Here is a 25,427-nt window from a genome sequence, read left to right on the forward strand (position 1 = left end):
CATCACATAAACGGGTAATATAAAATAAAAATATTATGGGCACCATTCTGTCTGTAATGTAAAGTAAAGACAAAGTAAAGTAATATCTGCATTTTTCCCCATTTGGGCATGCCAACGATATCCAAAGAATCCATGTCTGTTTACAATAAACAAACAAACTCAAAGCCCCCTAAAATGTGTTTATTAATTAGGACAAAAAAGCTCTCAATATATAAACCCAGTGGCCCAATCCAATCATATACAATTTACACTCTTGAAACATTTACAGAAGATACAAAAAAAAAAAAGAAAAAAATAAATAAGACTGTCACTGCTCATAAATAGAACAGTTTTAAACATGCCTCTATTTGAGACACAAATTAGTCCTCCCCTTAAATGTATTTATTTATTTTTTATTTTTTGTTGCTTAAAGAGCAGTCCTTTAGAATATGTCATGAAAATGTTCGGTGAGGCTTTGTGGCACATGTACACTCCTCCATTAACATGGATATCTGAAGTTGTAAAGACTAGGCCTTCCCAGCAGCACCAGCTTGCTGTTATAAGCCAACAGTTCTTCTGATCCCAACAGAAGTCAGTCTGTCATTTAAAGACTGGGTGTCTTTAACTCTTCTCAAGTGATCACTGACTTAAACAGAAGCAACTTGATGACATTTGCAACATATGCAATCAGTGAGAATTTACAATGGTTCACATATCAAGGTTAAAAAAAGAAAAGAAAATGTTTATAGTGTGCTTGCAATACTTTGAGTGCCCCATGAATCTATATCCAGAACCTCTGCTCATAAAGCACCATGTAACACTGGTAGACACCTGACCTTCTGTCACAAAACAGTAAAGTTAAACCTTCCACTAAATGCCAGACTGAGCATAACATTGTGTGCTTTCTAAAGAAGGTATATACCCTGAATAGAAAGACTGACCAAATCCTCTTGTAGTGTTATGGTTGCCTCTCATTACCAGGAATTGAAAAAAAAAAAAAAAAAAAAAAAAATCAAGCCAAAATGAGAGAACAGACTAAGCTCTTTGACAGAAAGCGATGACAAATATTGACAAGAATCTGCTGTGCATTTTATAGAAAGACAACCTTACTATTTTACTAAGAACGCTTAGTATCAGATGATTAAGTTAAACAAAAGAAATATAAAAAAAATTATTAACAAAAAGAATTTTCAACATCAGAACTTTAAACGAGATAACAGACCTATGCTCTAAAATAAAGCAGCTGATCGGTCATATGAGACTACAAGGAGGCATAACTCGTTTCCCATGTGGATCTCAATATAGTTCAGTTTTGAGATGCTGACAAAGTTGTTCAGCACACGTAAGAACGCTGTTGGCCTACAGCAGCATTTAGCAGTTTTCCCAGTAGAAAGGCCTGCTTCTCTTCAGGTAGCACCTATAATGACAAAAAAAAAAAAAAATTGTAACAAACTGCAAAAATTCAAATAACCTTAAAATGATTAACAAATAGGTACTTACTTTCATCATCCGAATCAAAACCAAAGAGGGATGTGCATTTATCCTTGTGTGTTTGCAGCTCTTCCTCACTGTTGAAACACTCAAAACATCGAGAGCAACGTTGCCTGGTAGGAAGTATTTCTGGCTTTGACACTGAGCCCAATAACTTTGAGCCTACCTGGGGTTCCTTCCAGCGTTTTGGCATGCTAATGTACGACTCATCTAGATAAGCTGAGGGAAGGGGTCGAATGAATTGTTTATTTGCAGGTTTTCCTGAAACCAGTGGTTCCTTCTCTTTAACGATTGGCTCTGAAGTTTTGGCAGAAACTTCTTTGTTACTCTCACTGTGCCCATTAACAAGGCTAGGGTTCTTGCTACTGTAGCTAACAGAACTTTTATTGAGGACCAAAGGCTTTTCATCATCATCTTGATTTGCAGATGTAGGGCCCTTGCACTTGGCTGCATCCTGAATCGGTTGATTGACTGAAGAATTTGCTACTGCCTCCATACTACCTTCCAGAATTTGAGGGCCTCCATGCCTTGTTGGTTCAGAATCTTTGGGGAATGAATTTATTCCCAAATTTGTATCCAGCCTATAATGTGTTCTTTCATGCTTATAAAGGAGCAAAATAGTCTCAGTTTGCATACAGCAACCAGGAAAGCAGCACATCGCTCTCAATGGATGATGGACTAACATGTGCTCACTTAGTTCTGTACGTGTTTGGTACCTTTCCTTGCAGCCGTAATGGTAGCATGGGAACTTCAGCTCACCTCTGTGGCATATCACATGGTCAAAAAAATGCTGGGGATTATATATCTTTCTGCAACAGAAAAGACATTTTTCCTTTCCAAAATTGAAAAAGAACAGAAGCGCCTTCTTGTCGCCATGGTGGTGTGACAGCACATGTGAAAGGACAAGGATTGACTTGGCAGTGAATGTACAAATCTCCACAGGGCATCTAACATGTGTAGATGCACCAGTTCTTTTTCCCTGGAATGGTGTGGAAGGCTGTTTGGACTTTGTCTGAGACCCATTTTTATACCCCACCATATTTATTTCCTTAAATTCTGTATTATTGTCTATGGGTTCCTGATTCTCAGAACTGTCTTCTGGACTAATTGTAATCTTCCTCCTTTTTATAGCTTCTCCGCCCTCTTTTTGGTCTCCAGGAGTAATCATCATCTTTTTTAGCCTAGAGATCACAATTTCATCTTTTCTTTTAATTTTTGACTTGCTCTTGTCTTTTCTTTGTCCTACATTCTTAGATTCAGTCTTGACACCGTCTTTCTGACTTTTTGCACATTCTGCATTCTCAATTTTCTCTTGGTTGTCCTGTGGTAATGATGTCTCAATTTTCTCTTGGTTGTCCTGTGGTAATGATGTCTCAATTTTCACTTTGTTGTCCTGTGGTAATGATGTTTCAATTTTCTCTTTGTTGTCCTGTGGTAATGATGTCTTAATTTTCTTCTTGTTATCTTGTGGTAATGATGTCTGATTTTTTTTATTTGAGGTATTTGTCTCAGGCACACTCTTAACTTTCCTTTTCTTTCTGATCACTCCATTTACCCTATGAGCCGAGTTTCCATTGGAATCCAACTGTTTGTCCTCTGGAGTTTCTGCTTGCATAGCCTTTGGTCTCTTCCTTGCTAGTTTCACATTGAAAAACTTTTTGTTCTCATCTGTGGGCTGAGATCTCTTTGCTAAAACCCTCCTTAGACATTTTGTCTTCACCTTGCAAACCTTCTCCTTTTGTTCATCCGATGTACTTAGAGGATCTGAATTCTTGACCAACCTTGTCCGCAATCTAACCTTAGGCTCTGTGCTTTGCCCTTCCTTGTGCAAATCTGTGATGTTCAAACTGCAGTTTAACCTCATTTTGAGGTTTCTAAACTTATTCTTCACCCGTTTAAACAGTCTCTTCTGGGCACATTGTGAGGCAGTCTCTGTGGTATTCCCAGTTTCACTAAAAAGCCCATTAGACTTTTTCAGTTCCTGAATGTGCACTTTAAAATGGATTGAAGGGCTGCGCCCATGAGTGTAACGTTTGTGACAGAACATGCACTTTCTGTCAATTCGGTGATGCCACAGTGCATGACGTAGAATGTGTGGGTTTTTGGTTTCTTTATTGCAAAGGCTGCAGGTAACTGAAAGCTGGCAACTTGCATCACTTGCGGGGATAAGGTCAGAGACTAGACCATCAGCAGCTGCATGCATATCTGGCGATGTCTCCACAGGCCTTGATGGCACCACTGGCACCTTCGTCCTCTCAGGCACAATTTTAGTGTCAAGAGTGTCAATCTCAGTTTCACTAAAAGTAGCCACTGTTCCATCGGGGAGCATTGTCTCTTTAGTAAGAACTGGAGGAGCATCCTCATGAAGAACCGTCATGTTTTCTGGCGTACTATGAGGTACAGAAATGGTGTCAGCTCTGGTGTCAGTTGTCACTTCTGGTAAAAGATCAACATTAATATTTTCTGCAGGACTAATAGGACTGTAAGGACCGTAGTCTGGATATTTAGTGTCTGCATCTTGGGGAACTGATAACTCGCTATTTACTTTTGGATCTTTAACTGGCTCAAGAATGGCTTCAACTGGAGTGGTTGTTTCCACATTTACAGCTGGGATTGGTGTAACCATGCTTTCCACTGCATTTCTATCCTGCGTTGCAGCTCCCAGGCTCTCTGTAGGTTCAAACTGTTGCCCAGCAGACTGTGGTTCTTGTTTGGATTCATTATGGTCCAGATGAAATTCTTTATCTCGATCTGATATTACTTTACAGTCAACTGATATTCCTTCAAATTCAGCTTGTCTTGAATATGTGTGGAATTTTCGAACCATAGAAAGGCCTTGTTCCCGAAAAACAATCTCCTCCCGTACCATGAAGTCTTTTTTGGTACATGGAGTAGATTCTGCTGATAGTAACTCAATAAGAGACGCATTACTGTCAGGCCATTTCAAATTCTCTTGAATTTTGTTAGTACTGCTTTCAGTGATATTAAGTGTCTCAGTGGAAATCTGTGAAGTCTGAACATCAGAAGAGAGGTCAACTTCATTATCAGGATATGAAAATTTCATTGTCACTTCACTGATTGCTGTCTCAAGTGAAATCTCCGTCAAAATATTTGACTGCTTTGGTTTCCTTCCTGGTTTCTTGGCCTGTCGAGGTTCACCATTTTCTGCTTGGGCAGCTAACTGGTCCAAAAGCCATTGTGGTTTCCTGCCCTTGCGTTTTAGAGTGTGCATCTCTGTCTGTCGGGAAAGTAGTCTCTGACGCCTGCTATTAAGTTGCCTGGTGTGATTCTTTGCCAAGTCCAATTGCCTATATGAACGTCGAACTGGAGAGGCTTCTGAATCTTTAACAAGATGCGTCCCTGGCTTCCGCCCCCGCCTTTTGCCTGGAGGTTTGGAGGATGCTTCCTCTGAGGCAGAATTAACCCATGTTTTCAATGAATCTGCTTCCTGGTCATTTCGGTTTGTATGGTTCTCTGCTTTATTTATAGTCCTGTCTGTGTTGTCTGTGTGACACTGACAATATCCTTTCATACAGTAACTTGGAATCCACTTGTCCTTTTGCATGATTTCACATAAGGCTGCTTTACCGACCTTATCACTCATTAGCTTCAGACAGTTTGCCTCGATGTTGACAATGCTCCAGAACTCAGGGTCAAAGTACAGGTCTTTTTTCAGGATCTGGAGAACCTCAAAGCGTACACTGTTACCCACAAGACTGGTGTCTGCATGATACTCTTGATCAGGGTGAGTATATAGGAGGAACACATTCTTGTATGACTCAACAGTTCTCTCTAGGAAGAAAACTAGCAGCGCACAAGCCCTACAGACCTCAAGGTCATTAGGAAGTAGGTATGCAATGGTTTTGTAGATGAGGGACTTGGTGACTGGATCATTCTTAAGGTCAGTCTGCAAGGCTCGTACACAAAGCTCCAAACAAATCCCAAGACCATCTTTTCCAAGCTGAAAATAAATATTTTATTGCCATTATTAAAAGATCATTCCATACATATTGACATATATTTGCGTAGATTTTTGTCTATGTCTACAATTACAAGTTTAATACAATACATTTTGATAAAATAATATCTTACCTCTGCCAAAATCACCTTCATAAATGGGAAAATCGCTTTTACGTTGGTGACTGACAATACCATTCCTCTACATTCCTCTAGGAAGTTCTGTTTAGAAAGGTTCAACCGCAAGTAGAGTCTGCTCCATATGAAGACCAAATCCCTTTAAGGAAAAAAATAAATATGGAAGAAAAAAAGGAGAATGTAACTTTCTGCAACCTCAACACTATCTTCTGTTCAGGTTGTTGCAATAACTGAGTAAAAATATAAAATGCTAAAAAGAGGGGCAATACACTGAAAACAATTCCCCTTCTAAATGTTTATGGAGCTATTGAGACCCACCAAAGGTAGTACATGTCTCCAATCTGGAGCTTCTGAGATAGGAAGCCTTTACTCAGCATCAAAACAGTCTCATCGTTCTCTTCATTCTCCATCATGCAGAGTATCTCTACGGCATCCTTCCCATCGATATCTGCCATCTTTAGAAAAGAAAACGAGTGTAATTTTTGACATTGCTCATGAAATATGGTGATCTTCCATTATCTCAGAAAAAAAAAAAAATCATTTTTGGAGTCACAATCTTTCAAGTCTCTCTATATATATAGCTTCAGCTGTGTTTATATACAAACAACACACTACGTTCCTATACCTGAACAGACCACAAAAAAGCGTATTTCCTGTGATATTGCATTGACTTACAGTAAAAAAATATGTAATAATCATGGAGACAACTGCATGCCCTATACTTTGTATAATTTATTTTATTTATTTGTTTTTTAAACTTATTTCAGAAAATTTATTTGTTCAGTTGAATGGCCAACTTCACACTAGCCCTCTTATCAATAAAAGAGCTGATTGAAAAAGTCACTGCAGCTCCAGTTCCCATAGACCATTTCAACAGCTATTTGTTATTTTAGGGAAGTGACATCTTTGCCCTTTGGACATTTCCGGTTAGCTGGCGAGAGCATTCAAAACATTGGCGTAAGGCGCTTAATGAACAGTCGGATTGCGATTATTTAAACCTGTAATTAAACTACAACTAAGCTACTTTAGAAAATGAAAAAAAAAAAAAAAAAACGATGTGACACCTGGAATGCAGCAGTAAAGTGAGAAGGCTGGATTCCAACTTACAAATAGGTTATTCAGCACACATTCTGATTGTCAAGTAATTGTTTGATTGGTAAGTAAATTACATTTTCCATTGAATTATTTGCAATTCTTTACATTAAAGAGATACTCGACTTTTTTGGAAATAGGCTCATTTTATAACTCCTCCAGAGTTAAACTATTGAGTTTTAACATTATTGAATCCATTCAGCTATCTCCGGTTCTGGCGGTACCACTTTTAGGATAGCTTAGCATACACCATTGAAGTGGACAAGACCATTAGCATTAGGGCTGGGTAATAAATATCGATTTCTCGATATTAATCGATTCTCATTTTTACAAACCGATATCGATTCTTAAATCTCAAGAATCAATTAGCCATCCTGTTTCATTTGAATGAATGGAACATTGTATCGCGGCTGCGCGCATCCAAAAAAACAAAACAAAAAAACAAAAAAACAAAAAAAAAAAAAACGCAATAATCTTTGTCCTTTGTTACTATTGATACGAAACAAAGTCTCAATTTTCAAATTACATCCATTTTCATTAGAAATTCAAAAACATAAATAACGTTTTGGCGCTGTGGCGTCAGATCGCTCTGGCGCAGCTCAAGAGAAGCAGCAGCGCTGATCTCTCTTCCGGCTTAATAATACCAGCTACAGCGCAAAATAAACATGAATGAGCATCTGAAAGTGTGTTAAAAGATAGAGTACAACTTATCGAAATCCATATCATGTCACATTGATTCGCTCAATCAGCGTTTCAACCGTGGAAAGACGTCAGTTAAACAGCTTGTAATCAATGTCATGTATCGTCATATTTACCTCAGAAAACCCACATTAACTCGTTAGTCAGCTAGAAAAAAATAACTCGAGAGAGGAGCATTTATACACCATATGTACACGATATACACATATATACACCATATGACATATGCATTATAATATTAATATTCTTCAATATTTAATGCATATTTGAATAAATCTGGCAAGTTTTTACTAATGCTCACACTCGGTCTCTCGCGCGCACTGTCACTCAGTCTCAGACACAACCGGTATCTCTCGCATGCTGTCGCTGTCGTGTCACACTCAAGGTTTTTCTCTATGTCAAGGAAGGGTCCTCAGAAGCCGTAATTTCGAGGATGCTATCCTTCGCGCACTTGAGCGTGCTTGGGCACTCGTCTCTCTTGTTCAGTTCACTTTGCGCACTGGACCTCGTGGAGGCACGTGATCAGACAGTGGTTTACAGAGCGCTAGATTGGCTTTGCAAAAAAAAAAAAAAAAAAAAAGAGCGTTCTGTGAATGGAATGACGCATTTTAAATATCGCTCGGTCACGCGAATTTGATCGTGGAAAGCCAAAATCGTGATCGTGATTAAAATTCGATTAATCGTGCAGCCAAAAACAATTCCAGGGACGCTTGTTTGCTGTACCAATTAGTTATCAATTATGTATATCTCAGCCATATGCATGGTATTGTTTATAGCAGGTTGGAATAGACCTTTCTCACAACTTCCGTATTTGGGACCGGAAATACGCAATTGTCGTGGTAATCTTCTTCCGCTCCATTCATAACAGATAGCGCCGCAGGCAACTAGTGAGTTGTTGCGTACAGATCTTTTTTTGTTATTCCCAAAAGCATCCATACCTGTCGTTTTCATTCCTTCCCTCGTCAGTTCCCTGTCGATGAAGTTCGACGGAAATGGATTCAGGCAATCTGGCGGGATGTTATTGATCCTGTGATCTTCTGTACTTCTCTCATGTCACCATTCACTAAGCCGTCATTGTTTATGTTTATTTTTTATGTTTTATGATTTGTGTATTTTGAAGTAACGTTAGTTCATGCTCAACTTTATTAAGATATTTGTATCCAGCGGAATAAGCACATAAAAATATACACCACAATACAAATAAGAACACACAACAGTGGGCTACATATAAATTTAAAATATTAATATATACCATTCCGAGTATTTAACAATCTGAGTGTACAAGGGATAAATTAATATTTGTATAAATTGTTCTTCATCTTTGATCGTTCTATAGCAAGAGCAGTGCAAAAAATTCATTACCCCTAGAATAACTGTTGAATAAAACTGACAGACTTCTTTCTGGTATTCACATCAAAATGCAGTTTATTGTAAATAATACTCCCTAAATATTAATAACTTTCCACACACTCCACCTTCTTACCTTTAATGAACGTATATTGGGAAGAATGAGCTTCAGTTCTGAAATCAATATCATATCTTTGGTCATTCGGTCAATATCATTCTCTCCGTTTTATTTTATGTATCCTTCTTTTTGACATACGATGTCCTGTCATTTTATTTTTAATCTTTAAAAAATATAAGTAACCGTTCCAAATTCACTCATTTGATCCATGGTATTGCTTGGAAACACATCAACATCATAAAAACCGGCGCATAAGATACGTCATAAATACATTTATCTGATTGGCTTACGGGTAACCAATGATTTTAAACTTCAGAGAAGCGCCCCCTAGCGAGAGAGAAAACACTTCTCTATTATGCCATTCCAGACTCTGTGTACAAAGCAAAGTGAAGTAGGAGAGTCTGGTATTACTAGGCTACTAGTATGCGACATTGAAACATACAATAAAAAAAACAACTATTTGCTAATGAGTTCTGTGGGTTTTTTTCCCCCCAAAATATTTGTATTTATAACAGGAATTATTGTTCATAAGTTACATTTACAAGTAAATAAGTCAAATGTTTCACTGTACTGAAAAAATTGAAAAACAAATCAATGACTTAATTATAAAAATTATCTAAATGCAACTATAACTGTTCTTATAAACCAGTATAAGTCTTAATGAATCCTTATAAATATATGATGTGATCTAGGAAAACCTGTCGGATGTCGCGCTGGTACGTTTTCAGTAAGGTCTAAACACAGATGGAATGTCAGTATTTTGTCAAAATTTTGTTTTTTAAATAAATGTATTATTCTATAAAATCTTGTTTATCATGTCTGAATATATCTTGGGAAAATTCACTAGTTTAGTGCAGAAAAATAGCGATTTATACTGGCAAGCTGAAAACGTCTTTCTCTTTAAGAACACGTATGGCGCAGCAGAGGGGCAAAAAACAACAAAAACTCTTCTTCTCTTAATACTACAGAGACAGTTTCGCCTATCAAAATAATCCATGTCCTGCCAGTACTGTGTAAACTACAACGGCACGCAAGTTTTTATTTATTTGTTTTTATACAGCATAATCGTGTGGTGTGATGCGGTATGGAATGCCAAAGCTGACTAAATTAAAAATAAATAAATACATAAATAAATATACGAAGAAATGTAAAAAAGCAAAAATACATAAATAAATACAAAAATAAATATACAAAGAAATGTAAAAAAGTGCATATAAATTAGTATTTATACTTTTATTTCCGTATTTATGTATAATTGTATTTTTCCACACATTTATTTATTTATTTATTTATACATTTATTCATTTATTTATTTCAACTTTTATTTATTTCCACATTTATTTCAGTATTTATGTTTTTATGTCTACATTTCTTTATTTTCACATTTATTTATTTCTATATTTATTTATTTCCACATTTCATCATTTCCACATTTATTTATTCCAACATTTCTTTCTCCGTATGTTAATGAGGGGGGCGTGTTTTAACTCAGACATGAGCAATCGATCTCAGAGTGGCAGTGCTGAAGCTTTGAGGCCACAGTGACACCTTGTGGAATGTGACCAAACGAAACGCAAGAGCTGTGCAGGCAATATCACATTTTAAGTCGTGTATATCACCCTAATTGTATGTAGGGTAGGCTATATAGGGTTAACACATGAATATGATAGCTGACTGCTTGCTTTTGGCTTGTGATTATTGACGATGAGACTCGCACCCCAGCGCAGAACACGGAGAGAAACCAGCGTACATTTCACTGACTACCACGCTGCGCAAGCATATTGATCAATGAGTTTGAAACGTCCACGGTTACATTCGCGTTTCCTAACTTCGGATGCATAACAGGTGATAATTCAAATGCTTAAATCGCAACCCTTTAGATGCTGCTCTTAGATAGATATTGATTAATCACAAGTCATCAATTTTGAATTATTCTTAAATCAAATAAAAGTGGCTCACTCACACGCAGTGAGCCACGCATCTCACGCCATGCATTGGAGCACAGACGCATCCTGCTCATTCAAACAGCACCGGTCGTGCCCGTGGTCGTGGTGATATTTCCCCCTGTAAATTGATTTTATATCAACCCAAACCTTAATAATAGGTAGGCTAGGCTGTACATCATCATGTCAAGTTCTTATATTTAATTGATAAACTACTCAGTTATAATAATAATAAGGCACTATGGCTGTTATCAGTAAATTCAAATTAACAAAAGTCATTAAAAGTCAAAATCTTAATACAGAATGCATGGCGTGAGAAGCGTGGCTGGCTGCGTTTGATTTTAGAATAATTCAAAATGTAGGCTATATGTCTTGTCTTGTGATTAATCAGTATCTGAGCAGGATCGATGGGTTTTGTTTTAAACATTTGAATTGTCATCTGTTATGCATACGAAATTAGGAAACGCGGATGGAAACCGCGTATTGAGTCGTGTTTCAAACTTGATCAATATGCTTGGGTGGGAGTCAGTGAACTGTGCGCTGGTGTGCGAGTCTCATCGACAATAAACGCAAGCTATCAGCCCTATCCACCACGTTTAGGCCTACATTGTTATTAATAGTGGATACTTTCATGAGCTTTCATGTCCAAGTATCTGTTAACCCTATATAGCCTATACAGTTAGGGTGAAATACATGACTTAAAATGTGATATTGCCTGCACAGCTCTTGCGGTTCGTTTGGTCACACACCACAAGGTGTCACTGTGGCCTCAAGGCTTCAGAACTGCCACTCTGAGCTCGATTGCTAAAGTCTGAGTTAAAACACGCCCCCCTCATTAACATACGGAGAAAGAAATGTTGGAATAAATAAATGTGGAAATGATGAAATGTGGAAATAAATAAATATAGAAATAAATAAATGTGAAAATAAAGAAATGTAGACATAAAAACATAAATACTGAAATAAATGTGGAAATAAATAAAAGTTGAAATAAATAAATGAATAAATGTATAAATAAATAAATAAATAAATGTGTGGAAAAATACAATTATACATAAATATGGAAATAAAAGTATAAATACTCATTTATATGCACTTTTTTACATTTCTTTGTATATTTATTTATGTATTTATTTATGTATTTTTGCTTTTTTACATTTCTTTGTATATTTATTTATGTATTTATTTATTTTTAATTTAGTCAGCTTTGGCATTCCATAATGCGGAGCACAAGAGAACAACAGAGTCTGAAGCTGCTCGCTTAAAAAGACCTTGCTCACCTCTCAATCGTCCAATTTCAAAACAGTTTTCACAGAATGAATTTTGAGTTTGAAATGATACCTAATCTATGATGATTACTAAAATATGTGATATGGAAAAAAAGGCAATAGAAAAAGAGCGCCAGTCATCCCTCTAGCAGGATGTGACAGTTAATTTAACCTGTTCTTCTCAAAATTCTGTTTCTGAAAATCATTTCAATCAGCCGACTTCAGATAACCACAACTTTTGTTACAGACAAACGATAAAAGAAATAAAAACAGATATGTTTTATATGTGTACTGTAAAGTCAATATCAAATTTCACCATGTGGTGGGTTTTCCCAGATCGCATCACATATATTTAGTAATACTTAAATATAAAAAAAAGGAGCTGTAATTCATTATAAGCATGGACTTCATAGAAAGCGTTACCAAAAGCTCTATTAATACATAACCTACCAGGGCAAATCATTTCAAGGCAGGACTTTAATGCACAACTAGTAAACACAAAAAAGTCCAGAAAATTCAGAAGTCCTATTTACCACAAGGGAACGGAGAATCTTTGCTATTGTTCTGGTATGCAGAGTGCCAAAAAAAAAAGTGGACTGTGTATATGGTCTGTTTCACACCAAGATAATTTCTCACTCACCTCCTTGTACAAGCGCTCACAAAGAGAAGCTCTCCGAAGGCAGATGAGGTAGGCTTGCTTGAAATAGAGATGCCTCCCTACAACAGAGTGCCGGATGCATCTCCTTGTCAGTGCCAAGGCCTCCGGAAGCCTCTCACATGCCACCAGGTATCGCAAACGTAGCTCAAAGAAAATGGATACTTCTGAACTCAGATACTTGTCCACTGCGAACAAAAACAGCAATTAAAAATGATAATAATCAACAGTTTAGGAAATTCAAGGTAAAGATCACTTGATCAACATACACTCCTTTTAAACAAAAGCTCGATACACTTACCATCTTCTTGTGGTAGCTCTGAATCCTTGAGAATGGCCTGAAGTACAGGGTTTGCCCATGGCCCTCCATCTTTAATAATATGCCTAACCTGCAGAAGGTAAACATTCTGGTGCCTTACCAGGCTCGCATAGCAGTCCTAGAATAGACAAGAAAAAACATGAAGCCATATTAATGGAAACATAAGAGTGACAACAAGATAACCACTGAAAGGTTAAAGGTAGGGCTGGGTATCGATTCACATTTCAATTTCGATTCGATTTCGATTCACAAGCTCTCAGTTCGATTCGATTTCGATTCTCGATTCAATTTTCGATTTCGATTCCTGATTTGATTCCTGATTCGACTATAATGAAGATGTAATACAAATCCTATATTTATAAAAAAGAACAGTGGACATAAGTTTACTAGTGGTTAATTAATACAAGGAAATTAAGAGCCATAAACCTGTATATAAAACTCTTTTTATTTTAGGTACACTAAATGCATACAGAGAATAAACAGGATTTTGATGCAATATGCAAAAAAAGTCAGAACAGTCGCACAGCTTGATCAAACAGTATCATGTTATTTTATGTTTAAGATAGATATAGATAAATAAATATATAAATATTTAGACTTTTTTTTTACATTGATCTTACCTAAATGGTAATGTAATTTTTTGTTTATTTTTGTTTTAAGAGTTTATGTATGGAAGCTTGATTTCAATCTTTGAATTAAATTGAAAAAAGTAGCACAAATAAATACAATAGAATAAAGACACAAATTAAGAGACATTTTGGGGTAGTTTTTTGGGTATGTCAGATATACTACAGAAACTGAATAAAGTAATCCAATGTAAAATAACACTGGATAGTCTTTTTAGTCCAGACTGAATTAAATACAAAGGCTATTCATTCTGATTGGTTACAATTAATACTATATTCTGTTGTTATGACAACAGAATTAATGACTGACACAAATGGCTGCGTTCACTTTAAGAACTATCCATTATCCAACTATACGCGAATCCATTACTGTTTCATTAACTTTCTGTCACACGCGTTTAATGCTAATTTAAGACATTACCGACTGTCTTTAGGAGGTTACTCACCAAGACCAGAGTTTTGACATAATGTCGCGTGTTTTAACTGTTAAAGTGATATAATCCAGGGATAAAACTTTTGTTTCTGGCGAGCTGTTTGTGAGGCAGATTTAGGCTGTAACGTTACTGTACACGCAGTGAAAGACATCTCTGAGAGTGCGCGAGCACGGGATGGTTTAACATTGCTTGTAAAACTCAAAAAGACGTGAAAATGATAAACGTTAGTTACGATCATAGGTTACGATGCAATGCTGGTCCGATTGTTAAGTGAATATTCCGTCATGTCACGACTCCTAAACGCGTGTGTGTATCGACAGCTGCAGCGCTTGATTAGTGCAGAGAAACGAGAAGATGCAGCACCGCGTCCGCGAGCCCTTTATATGGAAAAAATTGATTCCAGCCGTTGAGAATCGATTTTGAATCGAACACATTTCTAAAAAACGATTAATCGAAAAATCGATTTTTTTGCCCAGCCCTAGTTAAAGGACAGAATTCTACATGATACTTCCCAAGAATAATAGGATTGATGTCATGTGATTACCTGGAAGGAGTCTAGAATATCTTTTAAAGGATGCTCAATGAATTCATCTTTTCCAAAGAACAACAGCAGTTCAAAGATACTCCTGCAAAAAAAAATGTCAAGACTGTAATTATTCACTTTAAAACCTGTTGCACCAATAAACAATACGGTAAGCATTTTAGCCACTTTTATATCTTCAGACTAGATTAGTTTTATATTAGGAGGTGGAGTAACGATATAGTTGGAATCACTCCACTGGACGATATAATTTTAATTTTATAGTTATCTTTATGTTTGTAATTTTTGATGTGGACAATCGTTATAGTCCGATAACAACTTCATATAGTTGAATCGATGGTCTAAAGGCCGATCAGAAGACCTGATCAGACAATTTTTCTATGTGCAAGTAAACAGTAAAATACAGTCTACTGTTGCTAAACTGCAGGACATGCTATGTAGCACTGATCCACCTCAAATATAAATCAAAAATATCTTCATTTGTGTTCCGAAGACAAACAAAGGTCTTACGGGGTTGATACAGCATGGGGGTGAGTAATTAATGACTTAATTTTCATTTTTGGGTGAACTAACCCTTTAAGTTTTACAGCACCTGTCAAGTCAGCATGAAACGGAAGAACTTGTGTAAGTCTTTTCTTTCCTATTGTGACATATATAAAAGTTAAACTGCTTCTAGAACAAGAAGAAATGTAGGGTATGTTTGTTATAGATTGATGGAGGGATGACTTAATTCTGTAGGCCAAAACCCAGAAACGAGTTTGCATTTTAGCCCTTTTTTTGAATGAGTTTTTGACTAAATGTTTGAAATAAGGTCTGTGGTGAACACAAACTTAAGATTCTTTCATGTTTTATTCTACAATATAAAATACATCATTAATATCCTCTTGTGATTTGCCAAATCTTTTACTTGTCTTGTAAAATACAGTTGCTAACAAGTGGCTAAATCACACCATCAGCAGAACAGGTAAACTCATCCCTAGTTCGCTTTCACAGCCTCATTGCCTGTATAATCACGCTCTTGCAAACTATTACAACTCAGACATTGAGGGAAAATGTTTTTAAATAAAGACTGAAAGAGTAGCTTAGTGACGGTGACATTCGACCATGGTGTAGCTCGTTTATAGCCTACATTTAGCTTTTGACTTCTGCCGATTGTATTTATGATTATCACAATGTCAAAATGTGTAAGAATCAGAAGTTTTCGGCGCACACTTGCTCCGGTAAACACATCATCAGGGAAGTTGATGCAAGAGAGATGGCAAGTTAATTTCGATGAAAGGGTTAGTTCACTAAAATGTTTTAATTCTGTCATTAATTACTCACGCTCATGTCATTCCAAACCCGTAAGATTTTTGTTCACCTTCCGAACACAAATTAAGATATTTTAATGAAACCTGAGCGATTTCGGTCAGTCTATGACTCCAAGCAACAACCATTTTGAATGGATATTTTATCAAAATATCTTCATTTGTGTCCCAAAGATGAAAAAAAAAGTCTTACAGAATGTCTTAAAGAATTAACTTAGAATAAATACAAATATATTGTCTTTTTTCTATATCATGGCAAAAGCAGAAGTGCAGACTCACAGGGCCAGACTACTCAGCGTGTAGCGTACATGCTCACAATCCGGAGGAAATGATGCCACACCCTGGACAAAAGAGCACAGGGCACTCCGCAACACCTGGAGTTGGGGAAGAGGCACTTGCCATCGCCCGGTTTGCTCCACCACCAACTAAAAGAAAAAAGAGAGACATTTAACAGAAATAGTAGAATGACTAAATATAATACTATCACTATGTGCTTCTAAAAATAGAAAGCATTTCTGTCAGGTGACTTCTAGAGTTTGTTTATAATCATGGGAGTCATTGCCATTCATGTCCATGACAGGATACAAATTACGAAACAAACATAATTCAAACTTTCGCAAAATGGCATGAAAAGTTTATTTTTTAAAAGAGGAGGCTGGATTTATTCATTTAGCAGTCATTTCATTCGAAATTAAAATCTGCTGGATAACTGTTGGCAAGAAACCAGAGGTTTAAAACCAACCTTTACAGAGATTGGCTATTATCAAACACTGCTAACACTGACAGCATCGAGTTATTCTTTCATTTAACACCCTACAGTCGTGCATAATGATTTCTCAGAGTAGGTTTGCCCGTTTAAGGTTGCATAAAATCGCTGGATAATAAAATAGCACGAAGAGTACAGAAGCTTAAATCTTCTGCAGACTGCTTGTTTTGGAATGCAACTTAAGGATGCTAACCGTTAGCCACTTTAGGCTAATGGAGCTAACTGAGAGAAAGTGACCGTACGTCCTCTCTAAATCGTGATTGGAAATGATCAATAGCTCTATTGAGATCTACTCCTACGGTATTTTTAAAACACCTGTAGACAGAAAGGTAAAATACTGTGTAAATGTTGGGCCACGGTGGCTGTACACTGGGGGAGGGGAATCTGCTGACATGCTGCTAACACTGGTTAGCACATCTCTGTTTGCTTTTTAAAAAAGCTTGCAAATGCTTTCGTCCATTCCAGTGTCATCTTACCTCGCAAAACCTTTCACAGTACGTCTTGCTCTGAAGTCCGCGTTCGTCGTTTGCACTAGTCTTTAACAAAGTCTCCAGTTCTTTCTTAAACCTGTCTAACTCCAATTCACTCTCTTCTTCCGCCATACTGCTTGTCTAAACCAGCGCGTACAACAGAGACCACGAATGTTAACGTGAGTGCAAGGACAGCCCATCGGAAGCATTTGATTGGTGGAACGGCCTGTCAGTTCCTAGTGAGCATTAAATGTTTCCTTTGTTATTGGCCGATGACCCCTTCGATCAAACGGTAGTCCGAGTGTATCCTCACCCTGGATATTTGATTGGTTAGGTAAGAATCTTAATATTTTTTTTCTGTTTTGTAATAAACACACCAAAACAAATAAGTTGTCAAAATCGCTTTAATCGTCTCTCTAATTAACTAAGTTTTCCAAAAACTCACACTCCCATATTCCTGCCTCCAACATGTTTAACGATCATGGGCGTTTTATAAGGTTTATGAAATATAAGATGTGTAAATCATAGGCCGAAATGTAAATAACGGAGTAATTGATGATTCACTGTACCAATAATGAATAGTTTAATAATGAAAAGCCATCGTTATCAGTACAGCGTGCTAAACAAACCAGTAATTAAACTGATTGATAATCAGCCAATCACTGATAGATAGTAATCAATTCAATTCATGCTATTAGAGCAATATAACTTCTTAAAGGAGCACAAGGGAGTTTTTGTTGGCGTGAATCAAGGCTTTTAAAATAATTGTTTTCTTGCACATAAGCATTTTGTACTTGTTTCAGAATTTTGTCAAAATCGTTTTTGTTTGATTGGTGTGGGTGTTTTAAGTTGCAAGCTCAATATCATTGGAAGTTCTCAGGTAAGAGATGTTTATCGTGGAGATTTTTGTTACAGACAGGTGAAAATATTTCTCTTTGTAACATATAAGAAATTTTGCTTAACTTTTCAATAAATCAGGAAGCTAGAACCATCCCTGGGTAGGTCTTGCTGCTTTAAAGCGGGTCAAGCTGGAGTTCAGCTTTTACCTGGTTGGTTAGGTCCCCATCAAGACCAAAGAAGTGGTTGAAGCCCTTCTAAAACTACCTGCTATAACTACCTATAACCATGGCTATAATATGGTTTGACTTCTCCTTCTTCTTGCAGACATGTCTACTGGATTACAGCTTCTTGGAACCACACTAGGCATTCTTGGCTGGCTGGGCATCATCATATCGTGTGCGATTCCTCTATGGCGTGTGACTGCTTTTATTGGCAACAACATTGTGACAGCGCAGATCATGTGGGAGGGACTATGGATGAACTGTGTGGTTCAGAGCACGGGTCAAATGCAGTGTAAAGTGTACGACTCCATGTTGGCTCTTCCTCAAGACCTACAAGCCTCTCGAGCTATCCTTATTATTGCTTCCCTTGTTGGTCTAGTAGGCATATTTGCAAGTTTTGCAGGTGGTAAATGTACTAACTGCTTGGCAGATGGTTTCGCAAAGGCTCGGGTTGCTGCAGTAGGAGGCGCTGCCTTTGTCACTGCAGGAGTCTTGGCTTTGGTGCCATCTAGTTGGACTGCCCATAGGGTCATTGAAGACTTCTACAATCCTTTAGTGGCCCAAGCTCAGAAGAGGGAGTTGGGAGCAGCCATCTTTATCTGCTGGGGGGCAGCGGTTCTCATGCTGGTTGGTGGAGGCCTTCTCTGCAGTTCTTGTCCAAAAGGAAGGCTGTCCGGTGGGGGGCGGTATGTGCCGGCTTCTCAAAATGGAAGAGCGCGCTTGGAGTATGTGTGACTGCAGAATGTTTGACTTCTGACAACTGATGTCTGTTTTCCCTCCTTTTAAATGTCTGTTTGTGTGAGCTCCTGTAAACTATGAATTTTAACCTGTTGCTCAATTACTTACTATTGAGCTAATAAAATGGAAGTTTTTATCCAACAGATGGCAGTATTGGTTTTGTAATGACTTGAATTTATCTTATTTTTTTCTGCTTCCTTCAGGGTGGGCTAGCTAGATTATGGCATTGGTAAATTTGGCAATGGTTTGTATTGTATTCTGCCAATTCCATTCAGTAACCGGTGCTTTAGGGATTTTTTTTTTTTTTCTTTTGTGAAATGAGAAACAAATAAAATTGCAGTTTTTATTATACTCTGCCAATGACTTCTGAATTCCAATTAATAACCTGTGCTTTTGGGAATTATTTTTGTCAGTTTGCAAAAGACAAACAAATGAAATTTCCATGACTAGACAAAGCTTAATATAATTCCCTTTCATCTCAGTGGCAGTTGCTCTGATGGAGCAGGACTCATTTAGTGATTTGAAGTCAGTGATTTGTTTTTCTACTAAAAGATAAGATGGCAACCTCCATCTGTTTTAAGAGAAGTAGTTTCTCAAGAAGGTTGTAATTCAGGTAAAATGTTTTCCATTATTGTTTACAGCTACTATACTAATGGCATAGAACTGTGAATGCCTGTTCTGAAAATGTGCCCATTGTTTTATACATTCCTTAAGCAGACCGCAAATGTAACACACTCTAACATATACGTTGAATATTAGCAGTCAGTCAATTATGTGACCAACTGTTTTTCAAGCATAAGCTTTTATTTTCATCTTACATTCAAATGGAATATTATCTGTCTTTCACCTGGGATTTTTCTGTGTCATGCATTTTGAGTTAACCTAGAAGATTGCCCTGGGAGAAGGACTGTCTGCCATCTTTGCACATGGCATGGAATGCCAAAGCTGACTTAATTAAAAATTAATACATTTATTTATTAATAAACAAATATATATATAAATAAATATACAAATAATTGAGTATTTCCTTATTTTTGTATAATTGTATTTTTTCACACATTTATTTTTTTATTTATACATTTCTTTATTTCCACTTTGATTTATTTCCACATTCATTTATGTATTTATGTGTTTACGTCTACATTTATTTATTTTCACATTTATTTATTTATACATTTCTTTCTCCTTATGCTAATGAGGGGGCGTGTTTTAACTCAGACATGAGCAATTAAGCTCAGAGTGGCAGTGCTGAAGCTTTGAGGCCACAGTGACACCTTGTGGTGTGTGACGAAACGCAAGAGGTGTGCGGACAATATCACATTTTAAGTCATGTATATCCCCCTAACTGTATGTAAGGTAGGCTACACTTGAGTCATTACTAGTTAGTTCCAATGATCTTCACTTTATAATACAGATCCAAATAATTAGTAAATAGCTCACAGATGAAAGTGTTACTAGATACTTCTGTGGGAATTACCAATTATTTGGATCCGTATTATAAAGTGAAGATCATTGGAACTAACTAATGACTCAAGTGTTACTACATGATCTAGTCATGATTTGTGCAACCGTTGTAACTTGTTGTATTATCACAAATAATTGGATGTTGCACTTAAAATGCAATGGTTTACCTAAATAAATTATCGCCTAATATGTCAATTCATATTGTGTCTTTTTGTCATTTGCACTAAAAACATCCCTGTCTCATGTTAAGGTCCCTAACCCCTCACATAATGATGACGCATTGCACTCGCACATTTATCAATTAGACATTATTAGTGGGAGTTCAATCCATTGTTTATGGCCTGACGAGCCGCGTGTGAGTTTTAGTAATAGTAGTTTTTGACAATCAAGTGCCACCCCAAATAAAAGACTGGCACAAGCTGGCCCCCCCAGAAATAATGTCCTGGCTACGCCCCTGTTCCTAACTGACAACTGAAAATACAGTAGATTAGAGTTACATCATGTAGTTCTAAATACCTTCTACAGAATTGTGTGGCATTCACTGAAAATCACTGAACTGTGTTGATCTGTGCACCAGAAGCTGATGGACCATCCTCCTGCTGTTCTTTCACACTCTGGGGATGGGGATGGGGGGGGGGGGGGGAGATAAGAGCATCCGTTTATACTTAGATACAATCTTAGATTCTAGGCTACTGTGATATAGTGCCGCATATTCTAAATGGAAGGGTCTGATTTTCCTTGTGTTGTAGACCGCAAAAATACTAACATTTCCTCTGTAGGTCTCTCTGTGGCAGCAGAAACTGTTTCTTCATCCCCATCGTTGTGAAGATGAGCATTTGATTGAGCACATTTTATACTGCTGTTTGTCATAATTCCTGGTGTATTGAGTACTTACAACTGTCTGGGGTTCTGTTGGGACAGGAGGCTCCAAAAGACAGATATTACCATCAGAATCAGTTGGGAGCAACCACAAACCCAACCCAAGGTAAATATGTATTATTATTTTTTTATAGGTTTTTGATATTTCTATGTAGACCTCTTATACATTTTATGAAGGCACTTGAATCTTCGGGAGTGACTGGCTCTGATGAAGCCCCTCCTGGAATTCCCTCAGCCAATGACCATCTCCATCTCCATCTCCTCTGCATCTCAACTTCTTCTGCATCTCCATCTCCTCTGCATCTCCATCTCCTCTGCATCTCCATATCCTCTGCATCTCAATCTCCTCTGCATCTTCATCTCCTCTGCATCTTCATCTCCTCTGCATCTTCATCTCCTCTGCATCTTCATCTCCTCTGCATCTTCATCTCCTCTGTATCTCCATCTCCTCTGCATCTCCATCTCCTCTGCATCTCCATCTCCTCTGCAACTTCATCTCCTCTGTATCTTCCTCTCCTCTGCATCTCCATCTCCTCTGCATCTTCATCTCCTCATCTCAACTACTAAATTCAAACTTGCTCTCGCTCGTTGGCTGGCGCTGAGCCAGAGACGGACGCAATGCTGTCATTTATCAATTATCTTTATTTAGGTTTCAGACATTTAAATACACATAAGTACTAGCAAAACAATGATTTTGAGTTTGTAAAATACATACAGATGTCTAAGCGGCAATAATAATCCTTTCAATTATAATAAGACGACATGTTTTATTCATATCAGATACACATTGTGTAAGTAGCTTAACATATGACCCTATTCTTCTCCCAGTTCACCAGCCACTTACTTTCATGTATTTCGTGAGAAGTGGAGGAATTGACGTTGTAAATCCAACAGATCCGATCCCCTGAACTGTAAAACAAATTAAAATGGCGCCGCCCCTTGTGCATGGCTCAACTAATGCGATCGTTATAAAGATGTTTAAACAACAAAACACATCCACTTGCACATATTTGACAATCAGAATATCAGTGTTTCATGCTAGCTAATACATTTGTGAATATTTTTAATAAAAAAGGAAAAATGACATAAAAGCAGATCCTCATTCATTCTGCGCTCTATTTTGGTTGTGCTGTGTCATGTGACAAGCAATGACGCCGCGTCACCATGGAAACATTAAAGTGGCAAGTTCTAAATAACGGTCGCCTTGAAAAACTCACGCTGGGGGTTCAGTTACTAGGCCGTGTGTCCACCAAAGCTTTTTCCACGCGCCTGGCGTATGTTTTCAATTGTTTTCAATGGGAGCGCCGCGTTTTTTAAACGCCATGAGCGTGACGAGACGCCGAGCGTTTTTTTCACGCTGAAGCGCCGAACGCTCTGCGTTTTTTACTGGTCGCAGAGAGTTGAAAAATGTTCAACTTTGGATAAAATGCTGCGCTCATCACTGTCACTTCTTACCCAGCTGTCCAATCACAGTGGAGGAGGGGCGGGACTAATACCACACTAACCAACTGTCACAACATTCAAACTGTGCTGCGGATATTCTGTATCATAGCAACGAAACGTCTCAACGGAAAAAACGCTGCGCTGCCAAACGCTCTCAAGCGCCCAAAGCACGCCGTCTTCAGCAGAGCGTCTAGCATTTTCAGCTGGCTAAAAACGCTTTGGTGGACACATGGCCTTAGAATATTTTAAACTTACGTGTGAAAGGGTTAAAAATTCTCATTAGTATTGTAAGAAAACACTAATTTTGCCTGGTCAAAAACAGCTATGTTTTTCAGCATGCTGTTTCAGTGCATATGCCTTTAAATGATAATGAGCTTCGCTCACTCTGCTCCTCTTTACTGTGGGCATGTGGAGAATTGCCTTGACAAAGTTGAGGGTATTTTGGAGAAAGGCAGCGGGAGTCTCTTAGGACACATCTGTGCAACCGTATCAGTTTCTACTGGAGTCGGACCTGAAGCAATGTGAGTGCTGCAAAGAAGTTTGACAATTAAGGATCGAACAGGACGTTTCTGAATGGTTGGTTAACATAATGTCACTTTGATCTATCTTTGTGTACTGGCAGGGTAGAGTAACTTAGTGAAATGTACGAACACTATGTGTTTACTATTGGCACCGCCAACCCTATCCATAATGCATCCATCTGTGTATTCAGTAGCTTCGTCCATAGTTTCAAAAAGTTACTGTCAGTGAAATCAAACGCACTGGCACTGATCTGTGATAGGTCTGTTAGCGCATTAGGTCTAGCCCCTTATGGGCTGGTTTGAAAGGGTGGGGACTAGTCCTTGTAGTCTTTACAGAAATCCTCCCCTTACACTTCCTCCTACAATGACATTTACATTTAGTCATTTAACTGACACTTTTATCTAAAGCGACTTACAACAGAGGATTAAACCAAGCAAATCATCGTGAAGATGCAAAAACAATGCAAGAAGTGCTCAAAATACATTGCTCGGAGTAGTGAAATCGTGCTCTAGAGACGGGTAGGCAGGAGGATGAGAAGCTCAGACTTAGCCAGGTTGAGCTGCAGGTGATGTTCCTTCATCCATGCCGAGATATCTTCCAGACAGCTTGAGATTCGTATGACGTAAAATGATGATTTTTGTGTCATTGTAGGAGGAAGTGAAAAAGGTAAATAGCTTAATAAAATAGAAAATAGATTTTTCTCGTCTCAGGGGAAAATGAGACAGTGTTGCACGACCATTTAATAGTATGATTGGATTTCTAACAATGGAAATCCTAATGCAAATGGGTGGAGTGTACCTTTAAGAAATTAGCTTTACTTAATTAGGTAAAATGATGTGTTACTGCGAATATTGTTGTTACTTGTTCATCACTGCGTCAGTGTTTTATTAGCAGTGACTTTACAGCTTCTTGGCACAAAAGGCAACATAGTGACGAAACTTTGTCTGTTTAGGGCTAGGCTACTGTAGAAACATAATGGTGCAAAATGGCTATTAATGGCTTGATTGTTCAAAACACAATTTCAATTAGCCTATTTTAAATTGCAGCACCTCTCTGCCCAGTCTGACCCGAGCATATCGCATGGTTCCAGTTCTGATGAAGCCCCTCCTTCCGAATACAAACTTAGCTGTGATTGGTTAGCTGGCCCAGTGTGTTGTGATTGATTGGCATCGTCGTGTTTGGGAAATATCATGGCCCATGGCGAGTTCTAGCCTACTCTTTTTTACAGTCTATGGTTCTACTCCGATGTAAATATTAAGGATATTCATATCAAGGAAATATTAATACATTTTCCGTAAACATTTTAGATACGATGTAATAATTACAAGTTGTGATCCACAAACAACAGATTGTACTGACAAAGTGAGAACTGCACTTTTGTACTTAGTCTGCATTGTGGTTCTAGAAGCTGTTCTCAGGCCAGTTTTAAATGAAGAAGGCTTCACAAAGCCTGAAAAACAAAAACAAAAAAACATGTTGTTGTCCAAATGAGTTGTTCATTGTAGTTCTTGGACAGTGGATTATGTTAAATAAAATATATCCCTTTGGAGTAGATTGAACTTTGTAACCAATCTTTTTTATGCTCAAACAGCATAAAAGTGAAAAAGCATAATGGACCCCTTTAAGCGTTTGATTCCATGTGAATATTGCTAACTTCAATGGCACATGGGAAATGTTTACCTCAGAGTTGGGCATTTATTATTAAGATGTCACATATTCAAGTTGAAAACAACACTGAAATAGACTAAATAATAACATTGTGAATGATATAAATCATTTTATGAAAAGGATTTCTATTATACTTATTATACTATATTTAGCTGTTCTGTATTTAAAATTATTAAAAAAAAATACATAATGTAGCCTACAATCAAAAAAAAAAAAACATTGCAAAATCATTACTCACTACAGACTTGCTAGCATCTACTAGATCAGTTTTCCCGCAATGTTTAAAATTAGGCTTGGCTTTTCAAATGTCACTTGTGTATCATCTAGAATTTAGTCATTCATGTGCAGGAACTCATAATTTGGATATTTCCAACACTTGAAGGGTACTTAATAATCAATAGTCTCATGTGGGTGATCCCGCCACACAAACATGTAAACCCAAACCCTCATTCACACATTTGAGAGCCCTCCAAAATAAAAAAATAAAAAGAGTCACTGGCAA

General features: G+C 37.5%; 2 protein-coding genes across 2 annotated transcripts; one reads left to right on the plus strand and one right to left on the minus strand.

Annotated features, from left to right (window-relative positions):
- Positions 1-165: 165 nt before the first annotated feature.
- On the minus strand, positions 166-17,317 carry znf654 (zinc finger protein 654). The gene is made up of 9 exons (XM_039649539.2): positions 17,157-17,317; positions 16,194-16,339; positions 14,611-14,692; positions 12,989-13,124; positions 12,673-12,875; positions 5,884-6,020; positions 5,563-5,704; positions 1,480-5,431; positions 166-1,396 (listed from the first exon to the last, which is right to left on the minus strand). Exons 1-9 carry the CDS (start codon positions 17,280-17,282, stop codon positions 1,386-1,388), a joined length of 4,935 nt encoding a protein of 1,644 aa, XP_039505473.2. The 5' UTR covers positions 17,283-17,317; the 3' UTR covers positions 166-1,385.
- A 553-nt stretch (positions 17,318-17,870) lies between these two features.
- Positions 17,871-19,092, plus strand: cldng (claudin g). The gene is made up of 2 exons (XM_039649538.2): positions 17,871-18,030; positions 18,315-19,092. Exon 2 carries the CDS (start codon positions 18,317-18,319, stop codon positions 18,944-18,946), a length of 630 nt encoding a protein of 209 aa, XP_039505472.1. The 5' UTR covers positions 17,871-18,030; positions 18,315-18,316; the 3' UTR covers positions 18,947-19,092.
- Positions 19,093-25,427: the final 6,335 nt, after the last annotated feature.

The sequence above is a fragment of the Pimephales promelas genome, chromosome 6 (assembly GCF_988280905.1).
Source record: "Pimephales promelas chromosome 6, fPimPro1.hap1.1, whole genome shotgun sequence".
In the NCBI taxonomy this organism is placed as follows: Eukaryota; Metazoa; Chordata; class Actinopteri; order Cypriniformes; family Leuciscidae; genus Pimephales; species Pimephales promelas.

Coding starts and splice junctions, on each gene's coding strand:
- znf654 (XM_039649539.2), bottom strand. CDS start 17,282: ATGGCGGAAGAAGAGAGTGAATTGGAGTTAGACAGGTTTAAGAAAGAA. Junction 14,693..16,193: donor ACGCTGAGTAGTCTGGCCCT/GTGAGTCTGCAC, acceptor TTTTTTTTGCAG/GAGTATCTTTGAACTGCTGT. Junction 5,705..5,883: donor GGAGACATGTACTACCTTTG/GTGGGTCTCAAT, acceptor TTTTCCTTAAAG/GGATTTGGTCTTCATATGGA.
- cldng (XM_039649538.2), top strand. CDS start 18,317: ATGTCTACTGGATTACAGCTTCTTGGAACCACACTAGGCATTCTTGGC.